Source organism: Hemiscyllium ocellatum, chromosome 26 (genome assembly GCF_020745735.1).
Source record: "Hemiscyllium ocellatum isolate sHemOce1 chromosome 26, sHemOce1.pat.X.cur, whole genome shotgun sequence".
In the NCBI taxonomy this organism is placed as follows: Eukaryota; Metazoa; Chordata; class Chondrichthyes; order Orectolobiformes; family Hemiscylliidae; genus Hemiscyllium; species Hemiscyllium ocellatum.
The window spans coordinates 34517799-34535548 of record NC_083426.1 but is presented as its reverse complement, the minus strand read 5'-3'; the positions used below and the strand labels follow the sequence as shown (position 1 = coordinate 34535548).

The window sequence follows — 17750 nt, the reverse complement described above, 5'->3', positions numbered from 1 at the left end:
TCCGCATGTTACACTGAAGGATTAGAACTTTTCAAGATGTTTTAAAAGGATGCAGGTAGTGTTGAGGAAGCAGGGAGATTGCACAAGGACTTGGACATGTGAGGAGCATGCATAAAGAAGTGACTGATGGAATACCTTGTGGTAAAGTTTGTGGTTATGAACTTTATTAGGAGGACAACACCAAGTTATAGTCCAACAGGTTTATCTGGAATTACTAGCTTTCATAGCATCACTCCTTCATCAGGTAACTAGTGGGGCAGGATCATAAGACACAGAATTTATAGCAGATGATCACAGTGTCATGCAACCTAAGTTTGTTCAATATATCATTTAAAGTACATGACATTGTGATCTTTTGCTATAAATTCTATGTCTTATGATCCTGCCTCATTAGTTACTTGGTGAATGAGCAGTGCTATGAAAGCTAGTACTTCCAAATAAACCTGTTGGACTATAATCTGGTGTTGTGTGATTTTTAGCTTTGTACATCCCTGTCCGACACTGTCACTGAGGAATGGAGGCATAGGTCATTTTCTAAATGAGGAAAGACTTCAGAAATCTGAAATGCAAAGGGACTTGGGAGTCCTAGTTCACAGTTCTTTTAGTAAACATGCAGATTCAGTTGGCAGTTAGAAACGCAAATGCAATGTTGGAATGCATTTTGTGAGGTCTAGAAAATCATTACAGAGATGTATCACTGTGACTGTATGTCAGACCACATTTGGAATATTGTAAGCAGTTTTGTGCCCTGACTCTAAGGAAAGATTAGATTGGGTCCAGAGGAGTTCTGTAAGATTGATCCCAGGAATTAAAGTCTTGTCAGATGAGAAACGTTTGGGGAATCTGTGTCTGTACTCGTTAGAGTTTAGCAAGATGAGGGAGGATTTGACTGAAACCTTATACAATACTGAGAGGCTTGGATACAGTGGACATGGAGAAGATATTTTCACTAGTAGGAGTAGGAACCAAGGGAACAGCCTCCAAAGTGAAGGGATGACCCTTTAGAACTGAGATGAGCAGGAATTTCTTCAGCCAGAACGTGGTGACTCTGTGGAACTCATGACTGCAGTGGGCTATGGAAACCAAGTCATTGAGTAAATTTATGGCAGAGACAGATAAGCTCTTGGTAAGAGTTCAAGGATTATGAGGAGAAGGGAGGAGAATGGGGTTGAGAAAAATATCACCCATTACCGAATGGCAGAGCAGACCCAATGGGTTGAATGGCCTAATTCTGCTCCTGTATCTTATGGTATTTGTTATACATTTTTGATAAGGAATGAGATGAAATGTTATCAATGATACGCAAGAATGTAGAGTCGATATTAAAATCAGATCAATCATGACCTTATTGAATAGCAGCACAAGTTTGAATGGCTGACTGACTGTGTTCCTACTTCATATGTTTGAGCATGGGGGCAACCTTCTCTGAGTCATCACTTTGGTGGATGAATTTTCCTGGCCAATTTGAGGAATTTCGGGGTGAACCCACTTGCTGCTCCCCTGTGCCTTGAGAGTTGGTGCACTCCAGAAGCTTGATGGCATCCAGGACAAAGCAGATTGCTTGATTGGCACCCCATCTAACATCTTCAACAGTCACCCCCATCACCACTGCTGCACACTGGTCCCAGTGCGTACCAGATACAAGAAGCAGCATGGCAACTCACTCAAGCTCTTTCATCGGTGCCTTACAAACCTGAGATCTCTGTCCAGAAGGACAAGGGCAGTAGATTAATTGCCTTGTCACCGCCTGCACATTCCCCTCCAAGCCACACACATTCCTGACTTGGAAATATATTGTCGATCTCTCACTGTTGTGGAGTAAAAATTCTCGATCTTCTGTCCTAACAGCACAATGGAAATTTTCCACCATGTGGACTGCATCAGTTCAAGAAGGTGGCTTACAACTGCTTTCTACAGAGTAATTAGGAACAGGCAATAAATACTGCTTTAGCCAGCAATTCCCACATTCCTGACAGTATTAAAACTGTCCATATTCCCATGGCTACAGGGAGCTGTGTATCAAACTCTGTTCTGGCCTATTAGAATTTTAAATCAAAAATCCATTTGAAACTTTTGTGCTAGGTTATATTCAACAAATCATTTACTTTTTATCATGACATGACACCACATTACAGTCTACAAATTATCCAATGCAAGTGATTTAAGATATGGTTCCTGCTGCTTTAATTAAAATATTACTCCATTCTGAATCGTCGTATAACTGTGTCAATTTAACTAGACCTATAACTTATTTAAAAACAGTTACAGTTTTCACTAATTTAAATGTTGCTGTTGGAAGTTTCTAAGCATCTAGTAAAAACCTTAATATAAATTTTTACAGAGTCTGGTGGCCTGTCAGTTATTCCACTCTGGACGGTGAAACAATTCAAGTAGCACAACTTTAATTGTCAGGTGATTTTTATTGACATAATTTCACAGAAAAGTTAAACAATGAACAGTTGTGTAGCAAAGTTATTACAAGGTACTGCGGGACAGGAAATGACTGCTCCTGGCCTTTTGAAATCCATCATGAATTATGGTCAATTTGGGGGAATGAATTCACAACATAAATATCGTTCGTCCAATAAATCAGTGTTTAAACACTTATTTTCCATTTGTGATTAAGCACCCGGTTTAATGACCAAGAAGAAACGTCATCGCCAAGCTTGGAGGATGAAACCGTACCATTTGCTGAAATGCTGAGAAGAAGAGAAGAGGACAAAAGACGCCATCAACGAGAAACTTTGCAGAGTCTGAAATTAGCAAAGTTCGCCTCTGAGACAGAAGTTGAAAAGGAAAGCACAGGCAAGCAGGAGAATGAAAACCAGAAGCCAGATATGCAGAAAGCGGTCAATAATGCACAGTGGAAGAAATCAGATGAAGATTGTAGAAAGAAAATCGATGAACTCACAATTAAGGTGAGTGCCATACTTACCATAATTAATACTCAAGCTGATATACAGAACAGTTTACTTTGTTTTAAAGCTTTTATCTTCTGTTTTTATATGTTGCACAAATTAACAAAGTCACTGTATCATTAGACAATACTAAGAATTGAGCTATTAGCAGCACTGTTGATGGTGATAAATATTATACTGGAAATTTTATTATCTTGAAACTTAAAGTATGGGGAAAATGGACAGTAATTTCCTCTGGATCAGTGGTGCTGGAAGAGCACAGCAGTTCAGGCAGCATCCAATGAGCAGCGAAATCCTCTTCCAACTGGAGTCTTTCTCATTGGCAATGAGAACAGATGAAGTAGACTGAATATACTGCACTACACCAAATCTGTTTGGGATCATCACATAGTCAGCAGGTATAGCAATACACTTTGCAAAGTATTAACCTGTAGAAGATGAGAAATGTAAACATGAAAACTCGCATAAAAGTGGCATGGAGGTGATTATTTTCTCAGCATTGAATGCATTTTTTTTGCATTAATCTGATGACTCTGTGTTTTAGAAGGATTGTGAGGTGTATAAGGGAATAGGATATATTTCAGAGGGAATCAGGAGGGCAACAAGGGGACATGAGATAGCTATGGCAAATAGGGTTAAGAAGAATCCAAAGAATTTCTACAAATAAATTAAGGACAAAAGAGTAACTTGGCAGAGAATAGGGTCCTTAAATATCAGCAAGGCCAGCTATGTTTGAAACAGCAGGAGATGGGTGAGATACTAAACATGTATTTTGCTTCAGTGTTTACTTTGGAGAAGGACATGGAAGCTACAGAACTTTGGGAAATAAATAGTGATATCTTAAAATGTGTCTATGTTATGGGGGTGGTGGAGGGGGGGAGCGGCGGCGGGGAGGTTGCTGGATGTCTTAACATGCATAAAGGTTTGCTGGATGTCTTAACATGCATAAAGGTGGGGCTTGATCAGTATGCCCTAGAACTATGATGGAAGCTAGGAAAGTGATGCTGGACCCCTTGCTGAGATTTGTATCAGTGATAGTCACAGGTGAGGTGCTGTAAGACTGGAAGTTGACTAACGTGGTGCCATTATTTAAGAAAGGTGGCAAGGAAACATCAGGCAACTATATACCGGTGAGCCTGACGTAAGTGGAAGGTAAGTTGTTGGAGGAAATCCTGAGGGATAGGATTTGCATGTATTTGGAAAGACACGGACTGATTAGGGATAACCAACATAGCTTTGTGCGTAAGAAATCACATCTCTCTAACGTGATTGAGTTTTTTTGAAGAAGTGATGAAGAAGATTGATGAAGGATTTTGTCAGTACGAACTTCAGTAAGGCAGTGAACTTCTGTATAATAGACTGGTTACAAGATTAGATTACATGGAATACAGGGAGAACTAGCCACTTGGATGCAAACTTGGCTAGACTGGAGGCCTGTGACCTGTGGTGTGCCAGAAGGACTGGTGCAGGGTTCACTGCTTTTCATAATTTAAATAAATGATTTGGATGTGAACATAGGAGGTATAGTTAGTAAATTTGAAGATGACACCAAAATCAGAGGTGCAGTGGACAGCAAAGAAGGTTACTGCAGAGTACAATGGGATCTTGATCAGATGGGCTAATGGGCTGAGGAGTGGCAGATGGAGTTTAATCCAGATAATGTGAGGTGCTGCATTTTAAAAAGGCAAATCAGGGCCGGACTTATACAATTGATGGTAAGGTCCTGGGATGGGTTGCTGAACAAAGAGACCTTGGAGTGCAGGTTCATATTTCCTTGAAAGTGGAGTCAAAGGTAGACAGGATAACATTTGGTACACTTGCCTTTATTGGTCGGTCTATTGAGTGTAGGAGTTAAAAAGTCATTTTGTGGCAGTACAGGACATTAGTTAGGCTGTTTTTGGAATGTTGTGATCATTTCTGGCCTCCCTGCTGTAGGAAAGGTGTTGTTAGTCTTGCAATGGTTCAGAAGAAATTTATAAGGATGTTGCCAGGGTTGGAGGGTTTGAGCTGTAGGTGGAATTTGAATAGCTTTGTTCTGCTTTCCCTGGAGCATCAGAGACTGAGGGGGGACCTTTATCAGGGTTTATAAAATCATGGGAGACATGGATGGGGTGAATGGACAAGATATTTTCCCCAGGATAGGGGAGTGAAAGACTAGATGGCATAGGTTTAAGGCGAGAGAGGAAAGATTTAAAACGGACCTACGGGACAGCTTTTTAATGCACAGTGCATGTATAAAATGAGTTGCCAGAGGAAGTTGTGGAAGCTGGTACAACTACAATATTTAAAAGACATCTGAAGGGACATATGAATAGGAAGAATTTAGAGGGACATGGGCTAAATGCTGGCAAATGGGACTCGATCAGTTTAGGATATGTGCTCAGCATGGATGAGCAGGACTGATGGGTCTGTTTCCATGGTATACATATCTATGACTCTATGACTTTATGGAGGCTTATATCATGCATTATTCTGCAAAGTTGGATAAAGGCGTAGCATAAGAGTCCCTGCCAGAGTCTCATTAAAACCTGGTACCTTATTTGGACATGACAGGAATGTGTAAAAATACCTGGTAATGTGTTAAAATAACAAGGTTTATTGAATGTATTGATAACTTACCACTTATAAATGAAAATGTATGTGAAACTATATCATAAAGAAACTGAAATAAAAATAAAGAAGAAACAATAACTTGATTGAAAGGAAAGAAAGCAATTTGTGTTGTGTCTGTACTTAGAAATGCATGCAAATTTATTAAAGCACATTACTCCAATCCAAAACAAGGAAAATAATCAGAAACTAGACTATCCATGACAGAGCCCTAAAATGGAAGAATAAACTTTTGGTGCACACATCACTAAGTCACTGAATAGTCTTGCATTGGAGTAGATTCTCCAGTATATCAATCTACCTTCATCCCCTTCCCTTCCTAATCCTCAGTGATTATTGACCACTTGACTACAGTATTAACTTCTGGAAGCAATTTCACTCTGAATAAGTTGAATTTATAGCTCCATTCCAGTCTTCTGAGGCTTTATTCAGACTTTCCCAAACTCATAGATTTGAAAGAAACAAGAGCCATTAATTCCTAGGCTTGTCAAAATCTATGTATTTCATAAGTTGCTGACCATTCTTGGTGATGTCTCTTTACATAAATATTTCCCTTCAATCAAACTCCATTTGATTGTCCACAGGGTTTAGCGCTAATCAGTGTCAAGGTGTGTAATTCAAAGTCAATTCAGTAAGGGCATTCTTTTTTTACAAATAAGAAATAACTTCTGAGAAAAAAGTAAGGGAGAAAGAAAATCCTGACAAAATTACCGTTGGGAATAGGGCTCGTGTTTAATTTTAAAATATCACTGTAGATTACATAATTGATTAATTTTGACTTCATTAGAGCACATTCACTCAAGTTGAATCAATGTTTAAAAGTAGGAATTTGGTTCAGGTTTTCTTAAGATCAAAAGCAAAGCATAAATGTTACAAAAAAGATGAAATGAAAATCCTAAAAGGTGCAGTATGACTTATGACTGATTACGAACACAATATATAAGGTTATCAAAAACTCTAATGGAAAAGGCTTTGTTAGCTCCTGTCATTTCCAACAAGGAGAATGATTGGTTATAGTTTCATTAAAAGGTATCAAGGAAAGAGAATGAAGATGGGCACATGGAGCTCAGGTGCAGCCCAGTTATGATTAGAATGAATGATGGAAGAGGCTCACAGGTTTTAATTTGCTACTCTTGATCAATGCAAATGAAATAATGGAATCAATTACCAGAAGTAAGATTATGTACAATCAGTGTAATAATGCAATTTACAACTATCAGCATTGATTTAATGAGCAGTTCCTGCCTAATCAACTTTCATGAGTTTGAGGAGAAATCATAAATTTTAATACATGACAAATCTTGGCTTGGATTTGATGGCTCCCAGTTAGGAGCTGGTGGTGGTGATGGGAAGCTGGTGTCATGTAAAATATGAAGTGTGGCTAGTCCACCAGTTCCTGCCTACAACCAATCTGATCTCATAACCTTGCAGCTGAGCAGGTATTAAAAAACAGTGGCCTGGCCACCATTATTTTAAAAATGATAAGGGGATGGGGGATATTCTCTGGAGATTGGATGTAAGGTATGTGTTTTGCATATTGAGGGGACAACTCCCTCAACATATTGTTCGCTTTTATTCTTACTTAGATGATCTTCCTGCCTTGACTAGCCAACCCTTCCCTGTTCAAAACTCCATACATAACTGGGTTCATCTATCATGACTGATCTTTGTCACAAGCCCACTTGAAGTCTCAGCAGCTGTGATCAGTCCTGGCACTGGCAAAGCCACTGGCCAATTTTTAAATCTCGAGGACATTACTTCCTCTTGTTGAAGTGCAGAAGTCTGAGCCCCACCTTCTTTACCTGGAACACATTATGATTGCAGGGTAACCTTGTTGAATGTCCGTCTTTGTGATATTGTCTTTTCTTATGGGTGATATAAACACTATGAAATTTTCAGCTTCCAGACATTTAAAAGGCATTTTACAAAATTTCACATCAAAGGCTATTAGCTAAACTGGAACCTTCATGGCAATCTCTGGAGATGTATATAAAAATATGAAAACAACGAGTACTTGTTTAGAATTAAGTCTGGTGAGGATTGGGGGAGAGAGAATTACTCAGTAATGTGAACAGGGTGTTGGGACCATTGTAGTTTCAAACTTGCACAAATTGCCTAGATTCAGAAATTCCCAAAGTTGCAGAGGATACAGATGGTTAGTGATTTGAAGGAAACCATTCAGGCTGACCAGGAAAACTTCACACCTTACTTTCTGCCACAGTCATAGCGGAAAGATTTACAGATTGATTATCGGCCTATTTGGTCATGTTGTGAGACACACTTTTCATTGCTGTCAGATTCTGAGGTGTGGATTGATGTCTCAACCTCTGGTCCAGTGGTCGGATTGTTACCACTGTGCCATATGATCAGCATGAGCAACATTAGAACACACAAAAGAGCCATTTAACATTGGAGGTATCGTGAGGCTAATCCCCATTGTCAAAGATCAGAATTGTAAAGTAACGTCTAGAGAAAGAAGAACTGTTCTGCCTGGATAAAAGACATCATTAAAGATGGTCTAACTGAGGTTCATAAGGTGGTGAGGGCATGAAAACCCATGCCTGAAACTGCTAATGGACTTCAACCATTTGAGATTAACAGACAGAAGCTTTGATTACTTCTAAACTACTAGAGGACATTGAGATCAGTGATATGGAAATTGTTTAAAATTGAAAAGCTAACACTATTATTATATTCAATTTTCTTTAGTGCTGCAGGTTGACTCCTATTTCCATAAAATCAAGATAGGAGGTCAGAAACACCACTTCGGATCTCGTTTGCAGTTGTTATTTTTGTGATGGTCATTGCCTGTTGCATACGCAGGATTAGCTCTATTCTCTCAACACCTAATGATCCCCACAAATTATAGAATGGGAATACAGCTACACAGAGTTTTGAGTATCTTTACATGAAGAGCAATATATACCCCCAGTGTCAAGGTTCAAGAATTTCAACCCTCTCTTGTCTATGCATTACTCGGTGTGAAGGTGTTAAATGTTCCTTTGTACAGCTTTCTGCATCTTCTAACTGTCAGTTCCTTTGTGAATAAGCATGTCTTCACAGTTTTGCATAGAATTCTCAAAGTAATTAATAGCAGTTTGGCACTGCTGCCTCACAGCGCCAGAGACTAGAGTTCAATTCCCACCTCAGTCGACTGTGTGGAGTTTGCACATTCTCCCCGTGTCTGCGTGGGTTTCTTCCGAATGCTCCGGTTTCCTCCCACAATCCCAAAAAAATGTGCAGGTTAGGTGAATTGGTCACGCTAAATTGCCCGTAGTGTTAGGCGTAGGGGAATGGGTCTGGGTGTAGGGGAATGGGTCTGGGTGGGTTGCGCTTCCGCTGGTCGGTGTGGACTTGTTGAGCTGAAGGGCCTGGTTCCACACTGTAAGTAATCTAAATCGTTACGATAATTGTTGCCTTCAGCATATAACTTAGTCCAAAATCAAGAGGCACCTTCTCTGTATTTGTCAGGAATTTGGTAATCCTCATTAATGCCAGTCTAATCATTTATGGTTATCTCTTGGTTTATCTGCTTGCTGATTTGTTACTTATCTATGTCATTTCTTAAGAATCATCACTGACTAAGTTAGCACTAGCTGCCTGATCCTAAATAACCTTCACACTGCGGTGATCAGGCTTCTTGAACTGTTGCAGTCCTTATGATGAATTCATATGTACAGTGATATTCAACAGAGTTCCAGGATTTTGTACCAACGACAGTGAAGGAACAGCGATGTAGTTCCAAGTCAGCAAAGTGTGTGAATTGGAGAAAAATCTGCAAGTGGAGGGTGTTTCTATGCTTCTGCTGTTACTGTAGGCAGAGGTTGTAGCATTATAAGGTGTTTTGGAGGGAGAATTATTGAGTTCCTTCAGTATCTTGTAGATAGTACACACTGCTTTGACTGTGCTTCAACACTGGAGGGGAATTCATGTTTAAGGTTTTGAATGGGTACCAGTTAAGTCGCATCCTTTTGACTTGAATGGTTCTGAGCTTATGAGATGTGATTCAACTCGCCTGGTAAGTGCTGTTCCAAAGTATTCCATGAAGCTCTTGACTTTTGCCTTGGAGTTGGTGGACAAGCTTTGCTGTCTCCTGATGTTCTCCTCCATGTTTGAAATATTCAGACAATAAGCATCAGTTTTTCAGTCTGGAAGAGGAAGTGCTGAAAATGTTAGATTAGAAGGTAAAATCAAAAACATTTCTTAATATATGCAGGCACGGTGGTACAGTGGTTAGCACTGCTGCCTCACAGCGCCAGAGACCGGGGTTCAATTCCCGCCTCAGGCGACTGACTGTGTGAAGTTTTCACATTCTCCCCGTGTCTGCGTGGGTTTCCTCCGGGTGCTCTGGTTTCCTCCCACAGTCCAAAGATGTGCAGGTCAGGCGAATTGGCCATGCTAAATTGCCTGTAGTGTTAGGTAAGGGGTAAATGTAGGGATATGGGTGGGTTACGCTTCGGCGGGTTGGTGTGGACTTGTTGGGCCGAAGGGCCTGTTTCCACACTGTAATGTAATGTAATGTAATCTAATCTAATCTAAACAGTAGAAGTTAATTTGTTGGTTAACAGGCAATTGGCAAAACAGCACAGATGTTGGGATAATTGGATGGCTCCACCAAGAAGTTGGCATGGACACCATTGGTCAAATCGTATCAAATCAATATGACTCAATATTAAAATGTTACCGTACAAGTTAACAACTCAGACTGGTATATTGGGATGGATAGAGGATTGGGAAACTGACAGAGAACAGTGTGTTGAAATGAATGAGTTATTTGAGAGTTGGCAAACTGTAGTTTCGAGAGTTTACTATGGATTATTTTGAATCAATGATATAGATTTATGATCTATATTTAATTAAATGAAGAGACTAACTGTATTATAGCCAAATTTGCTGGTGAACCGATGAGTGACAGAGCCAGTTGTGGGGAGGATACAGAAAGTCTGCAAGGAGATGGAGGTAAAATAAGTGGGCAACATTTTGACAGTTAGAGTATCATGTAGAAACATTTCAGGTTTTCTGCTTGGCAGGAGGAATGGAAAAGCAAAATATTATTTAAATGGAGAATGTCTGCAGGATGCTCAGGGTGTTTTTACACATGAATCCCAAAATATTAGCATGCAGATACATAAAGTAGTTCGGTAATTGGGGGATTGGCCTTCACTACAAGAAGTTGGAGTATGAAAGGAGAGAAGTTTTGCTATAACTGGACAGAGCATTGGCGAGATCGCATCTGTGTCCAGTATTTGTCTCTTTACTGGAACTGGTTTGGAGGAAGTTCACTAGGTTGATTCTTGACATGAGGAAAGATATAGAAGGTTTGGTCTATACTCATCAGTGTTTAAGGAAATGAAAAATGATCTGTTGAAACATATAAGATTCTAAGGGGCTTGAAAGAGTAGATGATGAGAAAATATTTTTCTAACGGGGGAATTGTGAATTAGAGGCATAGCTGGTAAGTAAAGAGGCTCTATTTAAGTTGGAAATAAGGAGTGATTTCTTCTTTGATGTTTATTAGCCTTTGGAATTCTGTTTTCCAGACAGTGGTGGCATGGAATGTGTTTGGTGCTAAACTATACAGGATTACAACTTGTTAAATGATAACAGACCAACTCACCAATATTCAGCTTCTTATCTCAACAACCATGTCAAATAAGCTAGACATCAGGAAAACATGAAATGGAAATTAGAGCTGCATCTGGCACATTTAGCATCTGCTTGCTCTGAAGGACCACCACGTTGGGTATGATCAAAGATGATCACAGAGTACAATCCAGGGGCACGAAATGCACACACCTCTCATCCTTGGATATTAGCATCCAACATTTGCTAATTTCTCATGACCACCATGGTATCTCTCCAGTACACTGGTTGTACATTCTTGAAGCAGTCTTGAATTGCAAATCACAAAAATGATCAGCATTGGGTGGCTGCAGCAAGGACACTGTGTATGCATCAACAGGGTTCCAGCATGCAGATTAGACCAGGCTGCACTCAGGGTTTCTTGGTTGCTCTCCTAGTGCTTGCTTACTTAAATATTTACCTGAATCATGCATCATCCAAACCTTGCCTTACCAATTAGTCATGCAATCAGGAACTCCCATTTATGGTCAGCAGTCCTCCATCAAGGAGACAGACATCTTCTAGACAGTGCTACGTAAATCTCACCCCGTGCTATGTGCCATCAGCTTATGTGGCAAACACCGTGCCCATGCCGCAAGCAAGCAACCATGTCTGAAAGTCTCAATCTTTACAAATGTCCATAGAGATACCCCAATCAGTGGACAGGTCATTGACCTTCTAATGTAGCTGATGTCCATTTGTTTGTGGAAATGGCACTGGCCTTGGGGAAGATGGGGGTAATCTCAGACTGGGCTGCCTGAGTGTGAGCTTGTGTCTTGTCTCTACCAATACATTGTAAAGAGGACTTCTTCACTACATCCCTTGATCAGGCCCTCCATGGTTCTCTCAGAGAATCCCAGTGCCAGCTTCGCCTTTGCTGATTTCTTCACATTCTGTCCATCAATAAGCAGGGTAGCTTCAGAATGGCAGTGCTTGTTGGGTGCACAGTGGTCTGTTAAAGAGACCTGAGTGCAAGGAATGCAAGTCTTTCATCAGATATCCACTGAGTGGTCAGCTGCTCTGGGAACAATGCAAGGCAAGATACCATCAGAATTGAATGTGATAGGCTCCCCAGGAGTTAGGTAGATAGTTGATGAAGCGAGTTGATAAAGGTCAGCAAGAAAACTTGCTTGATCTTACAGCAGAAATCCCTCCATAAAGTCAACACAACTTAAGAATTAGCTAAATAAAAATAAGATTCAGCTCCTAATGTAAATGATTCTATAATAATGTCCTAAATTGAGCAAGTAAAAACTCACATTGTGATACAATGGCTGTAATCTCACAGTTTCCTCTGTGAGCTATAGAGGAATATCATTCAGTTACCTATAACTAAATCTCCACTCTTTTTTTTAATGTGGGAGTCCATAACAAAGTTCTCAAGTATATCAAGTATTAGTTTCACTTTACTACAGCTTGAATTCAACTAAAATAATAGCTTAATAAATGTAAGGGCTGGGTCCTGACAGCACTAAGAATATATGTTAGTATGAGTCAGCTTATCATAATATAACTAAATCTCTTTCTAAACTATATTTTGAGATTCCAGTCCAAAGGTATAAGTTCAAAATACTTTATGACCCATTTGGTTAAATCTTATTTTACTTGGAGTTTAACCCATGAGCCAGTCTGAAACAATACATATATTCCTATTCCCAAATTTGTTAATCTTAGAATCAAAAGCACTGTTGTCATTTTATAGCCTTGATAATTACCATTCAGCAATGTTTTCAACAATGTGGATTTTGTTTTAATAGTTTATCCCATCTCTTTGAGTTATTTTCCTTTGGTGGCTGGTTTTTGGTTAAATCATTTGTAAAGTGTTTGCCTTATTGTTGTCCTCTATTTGAACAATAATAAGTCAAGAGGACAAATGTTATTTGCCCAATGGTAAGACTAAGATCAGGCTTGTGTGAATGAAGTGTAGATAGGTTAGGGCGCTGCCACATTAATCAAGTGTGTTATAGTGTTCTGATTACCTTACTTATTTATATATCATTATATTGCACTAATAAAAAGAGGTGTAGTGAAGCATGCAAACTTCATTTTATTGAGTTCAGCTCAAGTATTCCATATGCATTCAGTTGGTTTAAAACAGTGGAGAACTCTAATCTTTAACAAATGTTGGCTTGCTTAAAACTTACAACTTATTAGCTACTACTCCGAGTTTGCAGTACTTTGTGCAGAAAAAGATGGGTGAGGTACTTTTAAATCAATGCAAAGTGTTAACACAATATTTAATTAAAACAACTTTTCCAAAGTAATCAATCTAAATTATGACAAGGTTTTTAAAAATTTTCAATATATTTATTAGTGACACTTTTCCCACAAAAACACAAAATCAATTTTTTTGTTGTTGAATTAAATTTAAGTTTATAATGCTTTGACATGACATTAGCTTGTTTTATTTCTCCCATTATTAACAGTGTTCAATTTTTAGGGTAAATCCTCTTTAAAGTGTGCATTAATAAAGATTAACTGCATTAAAATAACTTAATAAATAAAGGGAAAAGAAGAACATGATAACATTTTTAAAAAAACGTTTGTGCCCATATTTAGCAAGAGCTTGGCAACTTTCAGATTTGGACTTAAGTGTCAAGTGATATTTGTGCCACATAGGTGCCAGATAAAAACTAGCTGTAACCAGAGAGAATCTCCTGATATCCAGCGTTATCATTGTTGAATCGCCCAGCAGACATCTATGTTATGAGTCCTGAAAAGAGATGTGTTTTATTCAATCTTCCCTTTAGAGGACAACCCCTTCAATCGATGAATCATTCTAGGTACGCTTTCTTTTGCCACATTCTGAGGTAAGTATATCTTTAAGTAAATGAAGCTAAACTAAACATGGTATTCCACTTGAGATCTCACTACACCATAACTGATTGATTGATGGAAGATTTCACTATACTGATGCTCCAACTGTCTTGCAATAATGGCTGACAAGTAGGAGGCTGGAGGAACTCAGCAATCCAGGCAGCTGATATACTATGCTCCTTCCTAAATATTTGCTACACTGACATGCTTGTTTTTCATAAGTCATGTGCAAGGAAACCTACAGTGCTCAGAATAACCATGTTTGCTAATCTCTCATAAATAATATTCTGTTTTGCCATGTTTTCTTTCCAAAGTGGATAATTCATCATTTTCATGCCTTGTAACATGTCTACAGGGCTCTACTGGTGCAGTGCTAACCTCCCTGCTTCTGGGTTAGAACAGCTGGCCTCAAATCCCATCTGCTCCTGAGGAATATCATAACATGTCTGAACAGGTGGATTTAAAAATAGCTAAGTCAAAATTCACACAACACCAGATTATGGTCCAACGGGTTTATTTGAAAACATTAGCTTTTGGAGCGCTGCTCCTTCATCAGGTGCTACTTCACCAGCATCTGATGAAGGAGCAATGCTCTGAAAGCTAGTGTTTTCAAATAAACTCATTGGACCATAACCTGGTGTTGTATGATTTTTGACCTTGTCCAACCCAGTCCAACACCGGCACCTCCACATCATTAAATTATCTACACCATTTGTAACCTTCTTCACCAATTATTTAAATTGTCTATACCTCTTTGTAGCCTGTTTGGATCCTATTCGCAGCTCAGTTTTCCAATTAGTTTTATATCATCAGAAAACATGCAAATATTGCATGATCCTTATTGCCAACACCCTCACCCTCCCAGCACAAGTTAAACAGTGCCATCTTAAAAACATTCTATTCCTACTCTGTTTTCGGTCCATGCTCCAACTCTCAAAGCATGGTACAGAAAAATTAGTGTCATGTGGTACCTCACAAACCATAATACTCCACCAACCAACATGCCCACCCCACTTAGACAATCCACCCCAGTACAAATGTATTTCAGTTACTGGGAAATTGCCCAATGCTAACTCTTACCTGATCATTGACAGAAGGCATCACAAAGATGAAAGCAGTTATATGTCCGTGTATTCAGAACCAATTAAGATTAATGCTTTGATCACATATTAGAAATAATGGTCACTGCTAAACCTAAGAAAGCAGAATGATCGCTGTATGATCCTTTGACAAATTATCGCTTTTAATTTACCAGCTTGAGCTCATGGCATTTACTGGATAACAAAAACTCCCCCATCACGAGGGACTCAAAGCCCTCCGCTTCTTCCTTTCCCGACGTACCAACCAGTACCCTTCCACTGACACCCTCCTAAAAACTGACTGAACTGGTCCTCACCCTGAACAACTTCTCTTTCCAATCCTCCCACTTCCTCCAAACTAAAGGAGTTGCCATGGGCACCCGCATGGGCCCCAGCTATGCCTGTCTCTTCGTAGAATATGTGGAACAGTCCATCTTCCGCAACTACACTGGCACCACCCCCCACATTTTCCTCCGCTACATCGATGACTGTATCGGCACTGCCTCGTGCTCCAACGAGGAGGTTGAACAGTTCATCAACTTTACCAACACCTTCCATCCCGACCTCAAATTCACCTGGACTGTCTCAGACTCCTCCCTCCCCTTCCTAGACCTTTCCATTTCTATCTTGGGTGACCGAATCAACACAGACATCTACTATAAACCGAGTGACTCCCACAGCTATCTGGACTACACCTCCTCCCAGCCTGCCCCCTGTAAAAATGCCATCCCATATTCCCAATTCCTTCGTCTCCGCTGCATCTGCTCCCAGGAGGACCAGTTCAATACCGTACAGCCCAGATGGCCTCCTTCTACAAAGACCACAGATTCCCCCCAGACGTGATCGACGATGCCCTCCACTGCATCTCCTCCACTTCCCGCACCTCTGCCCTCGAGCCCCGCCCCTCCAACCGCCACCAGGACAGAACCCCACTGGTTCTCACCTACCATCCCACCAACCTCCGTATACAGCGTATCATCCACCGTCATTTCCGCCACCTCCAAACGGACCCCACCACCAGGGATATATTTCCCTCCCCTCCCCTATCAGCGTTCTGCAAAGACCACTCCCTTCGTGACTCCCTCGTCAGGTCCACACCCCCCACCAACCCAACCTCCACTCCCGGCACCTTCCCCTGCAACTGCAGGAAATGCAAAACTTGCGCCCACACCTCCTCCCTTACCTCTCTCCAAGGCCCCAAGGGATCCTTCCATGTCCGCCACAAATTCACCTGCACCTCCACACACATCATCTATTGCATCCGCTGCACCCGATGCGGCCTCCTCTATATTGGGGAGACGGGCCACCTACTTGCGGAAGGCTTCAGGGAAGACCTCTGGGACGCCCGGACCAACCAACCCAACCACCCCGTGGCTCAACACTTTAACTCTCCCTCCCACTCCACCAAGGACATGCAGGTCCTTGGACTCCTCCATTGCCAGAACATAACAACACGACGGTTGGAGGAAGAGCGCCTCATCTTCCGCCTGGGAACCCTCCAACAACAGGGGTGAACTCAGATTTCTCCAGTTTCCCCATTTCCCCTCCCCCCACCTTGTCTCAGTCGATTCCCTTGAACTCAGCACCGCCCTCCTCACCTGCAATTTTCTTCCTGCCCTCTCCGCCCCCACCCCACTCCAGCCTATCACCCTCACCTTGACCTCCTTCCACCTATCACATCTCCATCGCCCCTCCCCCAAGTCCCTCCTCTCTACCTTTTATCTTAGCCTGCTGGACACACTCTCCTCATTCCTGATGAAGGGCTTATGCCCGAAACGTCGAATTTCCTGCTCCTTGGATGCTGCCTGACCTGCTGCGCTTTAACCAGCAACACATTTTCAGCTCTGATCTCCAGCATCTGCAGACCTCACTTTTTACTTGTAATATATTACCTCAGTTCCATGAGTCCAAATTTTATGTAAATCTATTAGCGATGGTTTATCAAATGCCTTCTCAAAATCTCCGTCATCTACTCTGTTAGTTACACCCTGGTGTGATGTCAGGTATGTAAGGCCATATGCCCTAATGACCAGCGGTCAGTGTCAAACAACTCAACTCTTCAGCTGTCCAGTGTACAGAACCAACTTGACCAACTATTTTGAGCTTATCAGTCAAGCTCAGAGTGCCGTTCAAGTGTACATTTTGGAAGCTCCATTATTCTCGAGCAGGGTCCTACATTTTATTGGCAAAGGTAGTGTCTCACATTCCTCAGTTTAAAACATTGCAATAGAGATAGTCAATTACTCAGTGGTTAGCACTGCTGCCGCACAGCATCAGAGATGCGGGTTCTATGCCTTGGGTAACTGTCTGTGTGGAGTTTGCACATTCTCCCCGTGTCTACGTGGATTTCCTCCAGGTGCTCCGGTTTCCTCCCACAATCCAAAGATCTGTGGGTTAGGTGAATTGACCATGCTAAATTGCTCATAATGTTCAGGGTTACGTGTGTTAAGTGATTTCATTAGGGGAAATGTAAAGTAATAGAGTAGGGGAATTGGTCTGGGTGGGATACTCTTCAGAGGGTCGGTGTGGACTTATTGGGCCAAATGGCCTGTTTCCACACTGTAGGGATTCTATGATTTATTGCTGCATTCCAATGATAATCCCCTGACCAATCAGAATCAACTTGCCTGGTTCAAATTTAAATAGTTCACAATGACAGTTAACAGTTCCTGCAACCATAGTCTAACCATAATCCAACCAAAAT

General features: G+C 40.9%; 1 protein-coding gene across 12 annotated transcripts in view; it reads left to right on the top strand.

Annotated features, from left to right (window-relative positions):
* LOC132828406 (ladinin-1-like) overlaps positions 1–17750 on the top strand; it is a 157200-nt gene that overhangs the window by 80893 nt on the left and 58557 nt on the right. For all 12 annotated transcript variants that reach the window (XM_060845483.1, XM_060845476.1, XM_060845480.1 and 9 more), the window contains one exon: positions 2627–2918. In XM_060845483.1, coding sequence (XP_060701466.1) covers positions 2627–2918 — 292 coding nt within the window. The remainder of the gene's footprint in view (positions 1–2626; positions 2919–17750) is intronic.